Below are 14,602 nucleotides of genomic sequence, written 5' to 3'. Positions count from 1 at the left end.
TTTGGACTCGCTTGCGCTGCACAATCTCAGGGATTCATGTGTTGAACATGCAGCAATCTGCTAAAGAATGGAATATTTCTTTTGCCGGATCTGGATTTCTGATGGCTTACTACTGTGGAGTCTATTGTTGTTTATTCGAAAGGGCCCAGTTTCTTCTTAAGGGGGCGAAGAAGATTTGTGGGGCTTCATCTGGTGCTCTCATGGGTGCAATATTAGCTTGCCAAATGTCTCCAGGTATGTTTCAACAATTATTTATAGCTTTTAAACTTTACACAAGTTGTAAAAGACAAAAAAAGTGTGTGGGAGGCATTTTTCATCAATCCAAAAGACAAATCTTTCACATACACAATTAAATCATAGTGAATAGTACTTTTTTAATGCTAGAAAACCCCCTATTTAATTCATTTTGATGACTATTATATTGATTAACATTGGTGATTCTAAAGGAAATTCAATTTTAAAAGCCAAATGCTGTGAAAATTTGCTGGAAATGTCTCGAGAGGCACGGAAAGGCACTTTGGGTGCTGTGCATCCCTCGTTCGACCTGCTGAAGATTGTACGAAACTTCCTAAATCGAGACCTGCCCGATGACGCCCACCTACTCGCCAGCGGACGGCTGTTTGTGTCCCTCACACGAGTGTCGGATGGGACAAATGTGTTGGTGTCTGAATTTGACAGTAAAGAAGATCTCATTCAGGTGAACTCAACTACCTCTTGCTACCTGCATGTGATAAATGGATAAGTGTTGATGAGGATTTATAATTGACACTTTGCTCCCTGTCTGCAGACTCTGATTTGTAGCTGCTTTTATCCGCTGTACTGTGGTGTGATTCCTCCAAGCTATCATGGAATAGTATGTAGCCAAACACAGCCTTCTGAGTGTATTTTTGTGATAAATGTGCAATATAATTGTCAATATAAATGTGCACTTAATATTTTATTAGCTTTAAAAGATAACTCTCGTTGCGTCGTCATTTTTGACGACTGCTAATGGGGAAACTCCTGTTTACTCCGATACTGAAGCCTGATTTGTTAACGTTTATGAAGTTGCACAAACCAATTGTGCTTTCACCCGCCAGAAAGGGCGGAGCTGACTGCTATACATGTCGGCGAAAAGCGCCATATCATCAGAATCTTCTCCTTCAGCGACGAGACTATTTCTTCGCTGACTCTGCTGCAAGAAGCCGAAGCCGAGGAAGAAGCTAAGAAGCTTACCTGCCCGCTCAGCGCTCTGCCATCCCCATCCTGCAGTGGACTCCGCCTCCCCTGCGGCTATCCGGCCAGGATTGAAAGAGCAAATTTGAGCAAATTTCCAAGCGCGTTGTTGCAAATGTGAGTGTGGTTCATGCAAGTGCATGAGTGTGGTTCATGCAAAGAGCCGAGGACATGAACCTCTCCCGTCTTCGCTCGTGAATCGCCTTTTTCCAAAAGGGCGATCCCTCTCGCCTCTCCCTCTCTTCTCTTCACGGCGCGAGTGATGTGACGTCGGCGCGGCGCCCGCGCCCTTCACTCTCCCCTTAGCAAAAAGCCTGAAGCCCCACCTCCTCCTCAGTCGACGCGGCCAAGCGTCGATACTGACCTTATCCGAGTGCTGAAGCGAGCTGTGGAGGAGCTCTGTCTGGATTGGTCGGCACCTGAAGGCCCGCCCCCGGCCTCCTTGATGAATGGTTCCTTGCGAGCAGAGTGCATGCAGCCGCCGGCCAGGCTGGCTCCGCCCTGAACACTATGTCAGTACTTCAAGTTTTTCAAGCCAAACTTCTCCGTGACATAGACGAGTCTGGCCGTGAACTGAGTGCTTTTAGCGAGCTGCGCACCGCAACGGACCTCGCCTTGCGTGGCGAAAGAGCAATTTTCGGCGATGCGCTGACATTATCAAAAATACTCAAGAATGCCAACGCTCCCTCTATAGGCGGCGAGTTAGCATCAATAAAATTAGAACTCCTTTCCACTCGGCTGTCGGCTTGGAAAGCCATCCCTGGCGTGTCAGATTGGGTTCTAAAGACAGTGGAGCGAGGCTACTCGCTTCAGTTCGCTCGCAGGCCACCTGTATTCAGAGGTGTCGTTCAGACTTCGGTTGCGGACAACGAGTCGCATGTTCTTCGAACCAAAGTACAAACAATGCTTGCAAAGGGCGCCATAGAAACGGTCCCCATAGCAAACAGAGAGTCAGGTTTTTACAGCCGGTATTTCCTCGTACCAAAGAAAGACTGCGGGATCAGACCAATTCTCGATCTCAGACATCTGAATCAAGCTCTCATGCGACGGCCGTTCAGAATGTTAACTTTGAAACAGATCCTCGCTCAAATTCACCCTGAGGACTGGTTTCTGTTTGTGGATCTGAAAGACGCGTACTTTCACAACCAAATAGCGCCCCGTCACAGACCGTTCTTGAGGTTCACTTTTGAGGGAGTGGCTTACCAGTACACAGTCCTTCCTTTTGGACTGTCCCTGGCCCCTCGCACATTTACAAAATGTGTGGATGCGGCTCTTTCCCCTCCGAGACAGATGGTACAGTCATAGACTCGATTCAAATGCGAGCTTGGATTACATCAGAGCGCTCCCTAAGAAACCACTGAGGAGAGACCTTCTCTCGCAAGCGCAGGGCAAGATTTGGCATCCTCAACCAGAACTGTGGAGCCTTCATGTCTGGGTGCTCGACGGGAGCCTAACCAACTCCCCGCGAGAGTCAAAAATACCATTTTAGAAGCTAGAGCTCCGTCTACTAGACGTCTCTATGCTCTTAAGTGGTCAGTCTTCAGTGACTGGTGTTCAGTATGTAGTCAGGATCCAATATCATGTGATGTGTCCCATGTACTGACTTTTTTTTACAAAAGCTTTTGGACAAGGGCCGTTCACGCTCAAAGTTTATATGGCAGCTATTGCGGCGAATCATTCTCCTGTAGCTGGCCGTTCGATTGGCAGAAGCGACTTGGTCGTTAAGTTTCTTGGAGGCGCTCGACGGTTAAACCCTCCTCGCCCTAAAATTGTGCCTACATGGGACTTGTCTGTAGTCCTAAGAGCCCTTAAAGGAGCCCCCTTTAAGCCGCTCGCATCGATCGGCTTGAGGGCCCTGACGTTGAAAACCGCTCTGCTTTTGGCCCTGGCGTCGGTCAAAAGAGTTAGTGACTTGCAAGCCCTGTCTGTCAGCGCTGCATGTCTCGAGTTTGGGCCTACTGACTGGAAAGTCATTCTTCAGCCACGCAATGGCTATGTACCTAAGGTGCTCTCAACATCATTTAGAGCTCAGGTCATTTCCCTTCTGGCCCTCCCTACAGCGGATGGCGAACAGGGTCCCAACCTGCTGTGTCCTGTCAGGACACTCAGAGTCTACTTTGAGCATTCTGCGTCTTTCAGACAATCAGAACAGCTCTTTGTATGCTTTGGAGGTCCTCTAAAGGGCTGCCAGTTACAAAGCAAAGGTTGTCAGGGTAGATTGTTAACGTTATAGCCTTGGTTTATGCCTCGGCTGACCTACAGTGCCCTATCGGGGTGAAGGCCCACTCCACTAGAGGGATGGCCTCATCCTGGGCGTGGTCTAGCGGAATTTCTATTGGGGAGATCTGTGCAGCCGCCGGTTGGTCATCGCCATCAACCTTTATTAGATTTTACAATCTGGACGTGCCCGCCTTGCAGATGCGGGTGTTATCTGCTTAAGTTCTCTCTCACCCCCTTATTTAGTGGGTGGAGTTATGTTAAAGCAGACCTCAGGTTGGCCTTGGGTCTCTTGTTAGCTCAGGTCTTTTTGGGCCCTCAAGAAGTGCCTTTAGACTGGGCTTCTGAGCAGGCTAGTTCTGTTCTTGCTTTTAGCACGGCGTGACTGGATACGTTCCCCATTAGCAGTCGTCAAAAATGACGACGCAACGAGAGTTACCTTTCGAAGGGGAACGCTCCGGTACTCACGTAACCTCGGTTCCCTGAGATAAGGGAACGAGCGTTGCGTAAGCTGCCGTGCTAAAGTTGCACGAGTCGATGCTGTCGCTTCAGTCGTTTGATTCTGATGATATGGCGCTTTTCGCCGACTTATATAGCAGTCAGCTCCGCCCTTTCTGGCGGGTGAAAGCGCCATTGGTTTGTGCAACTTCACAAATGTTAACAGATCAGGCCTCAGTATCAGAGTAAACAGGAGTTTCCCCATCAGCAGTCATCAAAAATGACGAAGCAACGCTCGTTCCCTTATCTCAGGGAACCAAGGTTACGTAAGTAACCGGAGCGTTTCTGCCACTGAATTTAAAAAAACGGTTTTACATTGCTGAATTGCAAGTTATAAAGAATTGCGTAATATAAACTCGCAACTGAGAAATAAAGTCAGATTTGCAAGACAAAAACGCAGTTCTGAGAAATAAACTTGCAGTTAATTTCTCAGAATTTAGTTAATCTCGCAATTCTTACTTTATAACTCACAATTGCGAGTTTATATTTCACAGTTCTGAGAAAAAATAATTTCAGAATTGCGAGTCATAAACTCACAATTTTTACTTTTTTCTCAGAATTGTGCTATAGCCTATAAACTCGCAATTATGAGATATAAAGTCAGAAATGCGGTATAAATTCACACTTGTGAGTTAAAAAGTGACTCACAAGTGTGAGAAGTGACTCACAATGTGATATAATCTCACAATTCTAACTTTTTTTCTTGAAAATGGGAGTTTGTAACACAATTCTGAGAAAAGGTTTGAATTGTGAGATGTAAACTTGCAATCCTGAGAAATGAAATCAGAATTGCGTGATATAAACTCGCAATTACGAGTTATAAAATTCACAATTGCAAGTTATAAAGTTAGAATTGATGATATATACTCACCATTTTGAGAAATAATATCAGAATTGTGAAACAAAACACACGCAATTCTGACTTTTTCCTCACAAATGCGAGTTATCTCGCTATTCTGACTTTATTTCTGAGAATTGCAAGTTTATATCTTGCAATTCTTACTTTATAACTTGCAATTGCAAGTTTATATCTCACAATTCAGAGAAAAAGATCTGAATTGCGAGATATAAACTTGCAATCCTGACAAATGAATTCAGAATTAGGAGACAAACACGCAATTTTGACTTGTTTTCTCTCAGAATTGCATGATAGCCTATAAACTCGCTTTTGAGTTCTAGGCCTGTTTCACAGACAGGGCTTAGACTAAATCAGGATTAGGCCATCGTTAGAATAATTTTTAAAAACATGCCTTAGAAAAAAACATTACTGGTGTGCATCTTGAGACAAAACAAAGGCACTGACATGTTTTAAGATCAATTAGTTTCTTTCAGTTGAAACAGCTCAGACTGAAATTACATTTTAGTCTGAGACTAGGCATAAGCTTTGTCTGTGAAACCGGGGGTTAAAGTCAGAAATGTACATTTAATATCACAATTGTGAGTTATAATAATTACTTTTTCCTCACAAATGGGAGTTTGTATAAGGCAATTCTGAGAAAAAAGTCTGAATTGCGAGATGTGAATTTAGAATTGCTTGATGTAAACTCGCAATTACGAGTTATAAAACTTGCAATTGCAAGTTATGAAGTCAGAATTGCATGATATAAACTCACAATTATGAGAAATAAAGTCAGAATTGTGAGACAAAAACCTCGCAATTCTGACTTTTTTCTCACAAATGTATCACGCAAGTCTGAATTGCGAAATGTAAACTTGCAATCCTGAAAAATGAATTCAGAACTGCGTAATATAAAGTCAGAATTGCATGATATAAACTCACAATGACGAGACATAAAGTAAGAATTGCTATTTTTTTTGTTTTTGCAAATTAGAATTTGTATAATGCAGTTCTGAGAAAAAAAGTCTGAATTGCGAGATGTAAACTCGCAAATGCAAGAAAAAAAGTCAGAATCGTGAAATAAAAATAAATTTGTCTTTTACTTAGTTGTAATTAAATGTAAATTCAATTAAAGTTTAACCATTTTCCCCTTCATTTTATTTGTTTTCAGAGGTATGTAGATGGAGCACTGAGTAATAACATGCCTTTCTCTCATCTGAGGAACACAATCACCATCTCTCCTTTTTCTGGAGAGAGTGATATCAGTCCTTATGGCAACCCTTTTTACTTCCATGACATATACTACAATAACGCCAGCATTCATATCAACTTCATTAACGCACACCGAGTGGTCATTGCATTTTTTCCTCCAGAACCAGAGGTTAGTTTTTGAATGCTTGTTTTTTTCTGACACATTTTCAAAAACGTGGTTAGGCCCACATAACCTTGTTGTGGTGTTTCATAAGGTCTTGGCTGAGATGTGTCAAAATGGATATAAGGATGCGTTCCATTTTTTAAAAGAAAATGGTGAGTATCCTTAAACGCTTCTTGAAGATAATATTTGGGGTAATTGTGTGGCTGTTAGGATCTAATATTGTTTTGCTTACCAGAACTCCTAAAGCCCACGTTGCCGCTGTCAGAGCTGACTCTGAGTGATGAATGGGAGAATATTCCAACATCTAAGAAATACATTAGTAAAAACAAGCTAAGAGTGACTGGGAATTCTGAAAATATCCTTCCGGAGTCCATCAAAAAAAGTAAGATGACAAATAACATACATTTCCAGTAAATCTAGAAGATTATATGAGAAAAATGATCTATTGTTCACCCTCTCCAGTGTTCTGTAAGGCTAGAATGAGGGAGAATGAAGAGAGAGTGAAGCTAGTTTCCTGTCTAATGTGGTGCATTTTGCCAGTGGAGGTGGCATACATAATGCTTTTAAGGTATGTCAAAAATTTGTAAAATTGAAATAGCTAAGTCTTATTTTATGCCAAGACCCTGACCGTTTTTTAGGCTTGTTGAGTGCACTCCAGAGATGTGGTTGTATCTGCTGTGGATGTGGCAGATGACAATGAGAACGATTGGACAAATATGGAAGAAAGCTTTCTTAATAAGGTTAGAAAGATATTACATATCTAAATAATCCAAATATCACGTGTGATGGACCTAAATAAGAATTTCTCCTTTCAGTTACTTGTGTATACAGAAACATCCAACTCTTCACCAACTCTCTTCAACTTCAAACCCAACTCACTGACCAAAAACACCTCTTGTTCCTCCTCTTCTAATATACACTGTGTTATTATTTTGAATAAAATAAGTTTACATTTTTATGTAATCGCACTATTTTGATAGTTCACCTAAAAAAAAAAAATCGGTGACTCATTACTTACCCTCATGTCGTTCCAAACCAGTAAGGCCTTCGTTTATCTTCAGAACACAAATGAAGATATTTTTAATGAAACCCAAGAGCTCTCTGAACCTATTTAGATGTAGTAAGGACATTGTTAAAATAGTCCATGTGTGTGTGGTTCGATTTTAATGTAAGACGGCATTTTAGTACCACATAAAAAAAAAATTTAAAAGCTGAAATTACGAGATTAAAGTCAAAATATTTTGAGAATAAAGTCCAAATTACGAGAAAAAAGTCTAAATGTTTCGAGAATAAAGTTGAAATTGAGAATAAAGTGAAAAGGTTTGTTGTGAACTTTTCTCAGAGACCAGGAGACGTTTTGGATATCTTGAAGCAGAAGTTTCTCTTTATTGAGATCCTAGCTGTCCGTTCGCTGCAGTCATCAAAATTCGTCTGACTAATGTCAGATACAATACAGTTTAAATACATTTCCAGGGGGAAGATTACATAGAGGTGGAGTCAATCTAAACAAAGCATACAAATGCAGTACAGGAATCAGCCCGTTACCAGAGTTCCCCAGCCCTGATCTCATTATCATAACAGTGTCATTCAAAGGCATAGGTGCTAATCCAATCAGTCTGACAGTATTGCCCATACCTTCACATTATCATAGAGACAAAGGCATCGCTGTAGCTTGAGAACAAAAGGTTAATGTCTCAGACACCTGGGCTGCCTGATTTGATCTTCTTAGAATGTCATCATCTGTACCTTTAGAAGCTAAATAGAATATACTTCACTTTAGATTTTCCTGTGAAGCTTTGTCAGAACATATGATCAACATTTCTTAAATTTGTAATCCTACAATCCCCTCTTTGAGAGTTCTAATAACTCTCACATAAAACAAATTTAAACCTCCATAAGTCCATTCTGTAGCCTATGTTGGTTAACATAAGCCCCATCTTGCAGTCATGTAACTTGTAAAAGTTACAGGCACATATAACATTATCCTGTGTCTTGTCCTAGATTTACTTAGGTGTAATAGTTCTTTTCAGAACCATAATTGTTGACACGTGCGACAATGGGATGGTAAAATGTCGTACAAACTACATGATGTCACAGAAAATCATGTAGCATAAGAGTGGAAGTCTTGAAGTCTATGGCGCCTGAATAGCTGTGAAGTCTGTTTTCTGTAGTCTGTTTCCCACGTAGATTCACTCAGATGACTCTTTGTCCTCATGAAGCTTGTTCATGGATGTCTGAAGTGATGCTTCACACCAGGGTTTCGCGTATGAAGATGACTTGGTATATACACCTGAAGCACAAGAAAACAAAGAAACAGCAGACCAGCAGTATTCATGCATAGACGTTTTTAGACTTTTGTTGATCGTATAGTGGTTTTAATTATTACATTAAAATTCTAGTGATCGTATAGTGTTTTTTTTTCTTAACCTAATCTTAATTTGACACCTATAGACCAGTGAGGTGGGGATTGAAAGTACTAAAGGGGAAAAACCTATCAGGAAATGTTCACCGCAGGATTGGCCCCCGAGGCTTATTGCACTTCGGTTCTTTCCTGGGCTCCTCACTGGTTTGTGTGTCCTAATCTGTCCCTTTAAGTGTTGTGCACACTGTATAGTGTGAGACATAAGTTCCGAATGCAGAACAAAAATACATGTATTTCCAAAACAATGCAATCACTACATTTCAGTCCTCTAATTAAACATCAGTCCTGGTAGACATCATAACTTCCCTTTGTTCTGTTAACAAAGAGTCTTTCATCTTTGTTGTAGATTACTGGGGTAATTAAGAATTCACAGCCTTAACGGTTAGCACCTCAGCAAGCTGCCCAGTGAGTTTGGTGTAGTGGGGAGGTGCTGTTTTAGCATTGCTAGCAGACTGTGTAAAAGCTGATTAACATTGTTCATTTCTTTTACGTATTTTTTGTTTTTCCTGCATTCTTTCATCAAGTGTCCAGGTTTACCGCAGTAATGACAACTACCCTCTCTCTTAGGACATTTACTTTCCTGTCGGTTCTCTGTTTTCAACTTAAAGGAAGCTGCTGCAATCTTTACTCTGGCTTTAACATCAGAGTTTCTTTCCCAAATAGCTAACCTGTCCAAGTTGCTTTGCAGGGTTCTATTGGACCATGTGAGATCTAAGAAAGGCAGTGCATTTCTATATTCTGTTAAAAGACCATCAAACCATGTACGAGCTAGTGGTCCTTTATCATCTAGCACCTTCTCTGGAGTGTCAGCTATTCCACTGTATGCTGCAGCTGACTGACAAAACCTTTCAGTGTACTCACTTACAGTTTCATCCTTCTTTTGCACACAGTTAGTGATTCTGGACCAGTCTGTTTTGGGTCCTATGATATTCTTTAGAATTTTTAAAACACCTTCTCTCAAATCGCCTTTATTGGCATGTTGTAGTTCAGAAGTAACAGCAGACTCAAAACTGTTGAATTCAGATTCAGTTAGAATTTGTGACATCAGCTGTGTGACTTCTGCTAACGACATGTCATAGAGACGCATTTTGCTAATCAGTGCTCTTCTAAATTCTGAAAAATGTGTGTGTGCTGAAGGTAAGCTCTGGGACAATTTCTCTATGTCTTTAGGTCTTAGCGCTTTGGCAACCATTTGTACTGGGACAACAGAAGAGTTTGGAGAAACACCTTCAATTTTCTCAATTCCCTGACATCTTCTCCTAGCACCACATACCTTCACTGAATTCACTGCAACTTTCTCCATTGTTACAGTATTGCCACTGTCTTCTGGTCTACATGAAGACTGTAAGTCAGGATAGCTTTCATCTGACTGTTGGTCTTTTGAATCACTTTTGGTTGAAGCCTGGTTATGGCCCACCTTTTTAGTGAAACGGGACAATCTAGTGTGCAGCTGTTGGTTTTGTTCTTTCAACTTAGTGATACACTGAGCCTGTTCTTGTGCTAACGATAGTGTAAATTCTCTGTGGCAGCAGATAATGCCTTTTAGGTTTTTCTTTCGGATACATGTTCCGAGTACCTTTTTGCATTCTTCAATTGACCAAACTTTATCTGGATCAATACCAAATTTCTTTGTCAAATCAAATTTTACTGACTCAGTCACTATTGAGTCCATATGCTCTCCTAACAATGATTTAAACTCATCGTCTGTCCATAATGGCGTAGCTAGTCCACCTTTCTCTGTGGTTGGAATTAGCCTAGCATTCTTTCTAACCATTTTGCGAGTTTCCTTGCTACCACGCAATCACAACACTAAAACTTCTCTGATCAACAGAGGGTACGCTTGTTAACACAGATCAACTATTGTTAACCTTCCCTGAATTAACAGAGGACAACACAAACTACTAGCACTTAATGCTAAACTTCTCTGCCAAAACAAAGGATAACAAATTTTAGCATTTTATGGCTAAACTTCCCTGCTTAAAACAGAGGATAACAGATATTAGCACGTAATGCTAAACTTCCCTGGGTGAACAGAGGATAAACAACTCTTCTCTAAAAGAACAACTTTAGAGGGTAACTTAGTTAACTAAACTGTAATAGCTGTAGTTAACCTTCCCTGAATAAACAGAGGATAACAAATATTAACACGTAATGTTAATCTTCCCTGAGTGAACAGAGGATAAACAACTTTAGCACGTAATGCTAAACTTCCCTGAATTAACAGAGGGTAACTTTTCATCTCTAAAAGAACACCTTTAGAGGATAACTTAGTTAACTAAACCCTACAGCTGTCTGTTAACTCTTCTCTGACGGCGCAGAGGATAACTATATGTACTGGTCTTTAGCGGTTCTTTTGAATAGAGTAGCACTCACCAACCCTTGGTTGTAAAGGAAGATTCGTGGAAATCTTTGTTCAGCTGGAAGTTTCGCTCTGGATTCCAAAAGATGCAGTCTTGAAAGCAGATCTTCTGTTGAGCTTGCTGTTTCAATCTGGATTCAGGTGAAGAAGCTGGAACTCTATCCGGGTCACGGCACCAAAACTGTTGTGAACTTTTCTCAGAGACCAGGAGACGTTTTGGATATCTTGAAGCAGAAGTTTCTCTTTATTGAGATCCTAGCTGTCCGTTCGCTGCAGTCATCAAAATTCGTCTGACTAATGTCAGATACAATACAGTTTAAATACATTTCCAGGGGGAAGATTACATAGAGGTGGAGTCAATCTAAACAAAGCATACAAATGCAGTACAGGAATCAGCCCGTTACCAGAGTTCCCCAGCCCTGATCTCATTATCATAACAGTGTCATTCAAAGGCATAGGTGCTAATCCAATCAGTCTGACAGTATTGCCCATACCTTCACATTATCATAGAGACAAAGGCATCGCTGTAGCTTGAGAACAAAAGGTTAATGTCTCAGACACCTGGGCTGCCTGATTTGATCTTCTTAGAATGTCATCATCTGTACCTTTAGAAGCTAAATAGAATATACTTCACTTTAGATTTTCCTGTGAAGCTTTGTCAGAACATATGATCAACATTTCTTAAATTTGTAATCCTACAGGTTTCAAGAATAAAGTTGAAATTACAAGAATAAAGTCTGAATATTTCAAAAATAAAATCAAAATATTTTGAAAATAAAGTCAAAATACTTTGAGAAATCCAAATTACGAGAAAAAAAGTTGAAACGTTTCGAGAATAAAGTTGAAATGTTTCGAGAATAAAATGGAAATTGCGAGAATAATGTCGAAATTACAAGAATTAAGTCGCAATTATGAGAAGAAAGTTTAAATATTTTAAGAATAAAGTCTAAATGTTTTGAGAATAAAATTAAAATTATGAGAATAAAGTCGAAATTATGAGAATAAAGTTGAAATTTCAAGAATAAAGTCGAAATTACAAGAATAAAGTTGAAATTTCAAGAATAAAGTCGAAATGTTTAGAGAACAAAGTTGAAATTGAGTATGAAGTTGAAATTTTTCTAGAATAAAGTTAAAAATGTTTCGAGAATAGCCACATTTTGAGAATAAAATCGAAATTACGAGAAAAAAGATGAAATTTCAAGAATAAAGTCGAAATTACAAAAATAAAGTCAAAATTACGAGAATCATTAATTATGTCGAAACATTTTGATTTTATTCTCATAATTTTTACTTATTGTTAAAATATATAGACTATTCTAGAATTATTTCATCATTATTCTGGTGATATTTAGACATTTTTATCTTCTAATATTGACTTTATTCTCGAAATACTTCAACATTATTCTTGTAATTTTGACTTTATTCTCATAATTGTTATTTTATTCTTGTAATTTTGACTTTATTCTCATAATTGTTATTTTATTCTTGTAATTTCGACTTTATTCTCAATTTGACTTTATTCTAGAAATATTTTGACTTTTTTCTTGAAATATTTTGACTTTAATCTCTTAATCTTAAGATTTTTTTTCTTCAAAAAATACAGTTAAAGATTTTCTACCACTTTACAGGCTCTTCTCACTAATATTATGCAACACTGAATACTAATATAGAAATAAATGTACAAGCAGAATTGAGCGTAATTGTTTTTTAATGAACAAAACAAGATAATCATGTTTACAGAAAGAGTAAAAAATAGCACCAAGTAAAAAGCATGTGGATAAATCGATAAATTATGGCATGTTCAGTATTAGTTCACTTATAGAAACAGTCATACTGTATTGTTTTTACAGTACTGAAGGCGGAGAGGTGGTTGTGTCATTTTTTTTAAACAGTGATGCTGATGCTTCCTCATAAGGAACACATTTAAAAACATTTCAGACGTAGTCACCAGTACAGTGTGACTTTGTCTTGCAGTGGCATCATAAATTCCCAAACCCATCATGGTAGAGTCCTTCCAACATGTAAAAAGACCTAATTTGTCACATTATGAGAGTAACAAAACATTATTTAAATGTTATCCTTATGGATTCTAGAATTTAAAATATCAACTGAAAAAATTGTGAACGCTCCTAACGAACAAATCAAGTATCAGTCCCTGATATCACATAATGCAATAAACCAGTGCTCAGAACCTCGTACACTAAACTACTGAAAATAACGTCAATGACTCTAAACCATTAAAGTAAAAGATGAGTATACTCTCCAATTCCATAGAAATGCTAATTCCTAAAAGGTCTAATTGAAATTCATTGTAAAAACTGTTCTTTTCTTTAATAAAGAGGCATTTGAGATCTCAAACGCCCCTGAATTGAAGTTCAGAGATACGGTTTCTTTAAAATCACAGCAGCCGTTGGATTCTCCTTGTGCAAGTTGGGCCACTTTGCGTGATACTGCGATTCCTCAAATCGCTCCTGAAATTATAACGTAACAGACTGTCACAGCAACAGAAACCAAGGCCCCTGAAGACTCCTGGATTCCATTCGGAGAACATAAGAGGCACAGCATCTCTAGAAGAGCACAGGAACCGACAGGCTTCGTCTGAAGTCCCTCACAACAATCCTTCTTCATACACCCCAGGTTTGGGCTTGAGAGGAGCTGCCGATGTCTGGGATCTGATCTGCGAAAGATTGCGTCATCCACTGACCGTCCTGAACCTGGTCAACCGCGTTTGGATTCGTAGGAGCCTTCTCAGCTGGAGGTTTGAACACACAAATCGATATTAAACATCTAACCTCATTGTATAGACAAAAACATTCTTCAAAATATATTCTTTTGTCTTTCACAGAAGACTGATGGTACCAACCTGTTTCCTCAGATGTGGAGAAGTTACAAAATCCATTGCTTTGGCTTCCTTCAGGTGCTTGTTCTCCATAAGCTCCTCCAAATGCTTGCTCATAACCAGGATCATACTGCTCTTCCTTGATGGCCATCCTCTTAGCATCCTCTGTAAGAGAGAATGAAGATAAAATGGTCAAGTACAATTCCTAATTGTGTGCATCAGGAGGGCAATCATAAACAGTGTGCTTTTACCTTTGGCCAAGCCGAGATCAAACGAGTAGTTCACTTCTTCTATCTCCTTGGGCTTCGCAACACCCTTCAGCTCATCTCGGAGCTCTCTCAGCTTAATGTAAAAATGCACTTTGTCCTGAGCACGAGGAAACTGAGCGCAGCGGGCGCTGGAGGACGGCATCAGGTACAACGCCTAGAAAACAGTAATATGCAGCAGTTTTGCTTTTATAATGCATTGAACTAAAAAAGGATTTCTTACCGTCTCCGAGTCAGGAATCCTGTGAGGCTGTAGACCAAATTGAAGCGTTTTGGGCTTCTTCCCAAATATCTCCCTACAGAACATTTCATATATACCTGAAACAAATGTTAATTCATTATTAAATGCACGCCTTCATATTAGTTTGCATTTTGTCTCTGTGTTTGAATACCTACATTTTCCGTTAAAAACTGCTATGAGTGGCTTGAATTTCTTTATCTTTTCCACTAGGATTTTACCGCCTTCTCGAAGTTCCTTGCTGTAGAAGGTACAAGCAAAACAGGTTAGAGGAACGTCACCGCTTTCAGTCATGAATGAAAGTAGAGTAACTATCTACCCCACCTAGAGAGATC

General features: G+C 39.6%; 2 protein-coding genes across 2 annotated transcripts; one reads left to right on the top strand and one right to left on the bottom strand.

The window, feature by feature from the left end:
- Positions 1-33: 33 nt before the first annotated feature.
- Positions 34-7,385, top strand: LOC141302019 (patatin-like phospholipase domain-containing protein 2). The gene is made up of 9 exons (XM_073832212.1): positions 34-234; positions 465-697; positions 788-853; positions 5,940-6,149; positions 6,235-6,295; positions 6,379-6,525; positions 6,606-6,711; positions 6,782-6,883; positions 6,959-7,385. Exons 1-9 carry the CDS (start codon positions 48-50, stop codon positions 7,023-7,025), a joined length of 1,179 nt encoding a protein of 392 aa, XP_073688313.1. The 5' UTR covers positions 34-47; the 3' UTR covers positions 7,026-7,385.
- Positions 7,386-12,614: 5,229 nt separating this feature from the next.
- On the bottom strand, positions 12,615-14,561 carry LOC141301388 (G/T mismatch-specific thymine DNA glycosylase-like). Its single transcript, XM_073831626.1, has 5 exons — positions 14,426-14,561; positions 14,253-14,347; positions 14,015-14,186; positions 13,788-13,928; positions 12,615-13,676 (listed from the first exon to the last, which is right to left on the bottom strand). Exons 1-5 carry the CDS (start codon positions 14,559-14,561, stop codon positions 13,549-13,551), a joined length of 672 nt encoding a protein of 223 aa, XP_073687727.1. The 3' UTR covers positions 12,615-13,548.
- Positions 14,562-14,602: the final 41 nt, after the last annotated feature.

This window comes from Garra rufa, chromosome 25 (genome assembly GCF_049309525.1).
Source record: "Garra rufa chromosome 25, GarRuf1.0, whole genome shotgun sequence".
Taxonomy (NCBI): Eukaryota; Metazoa; Chordata; class Actinopteri; order Cypriniformes; family Cyprinidae; genus Garra; species Garra rufa.
The sequence above is the reverse complement of the archived record's forward strand: the minus strand, read 5'-3'. Positions and strand labels throughout refer to the sequence as shown.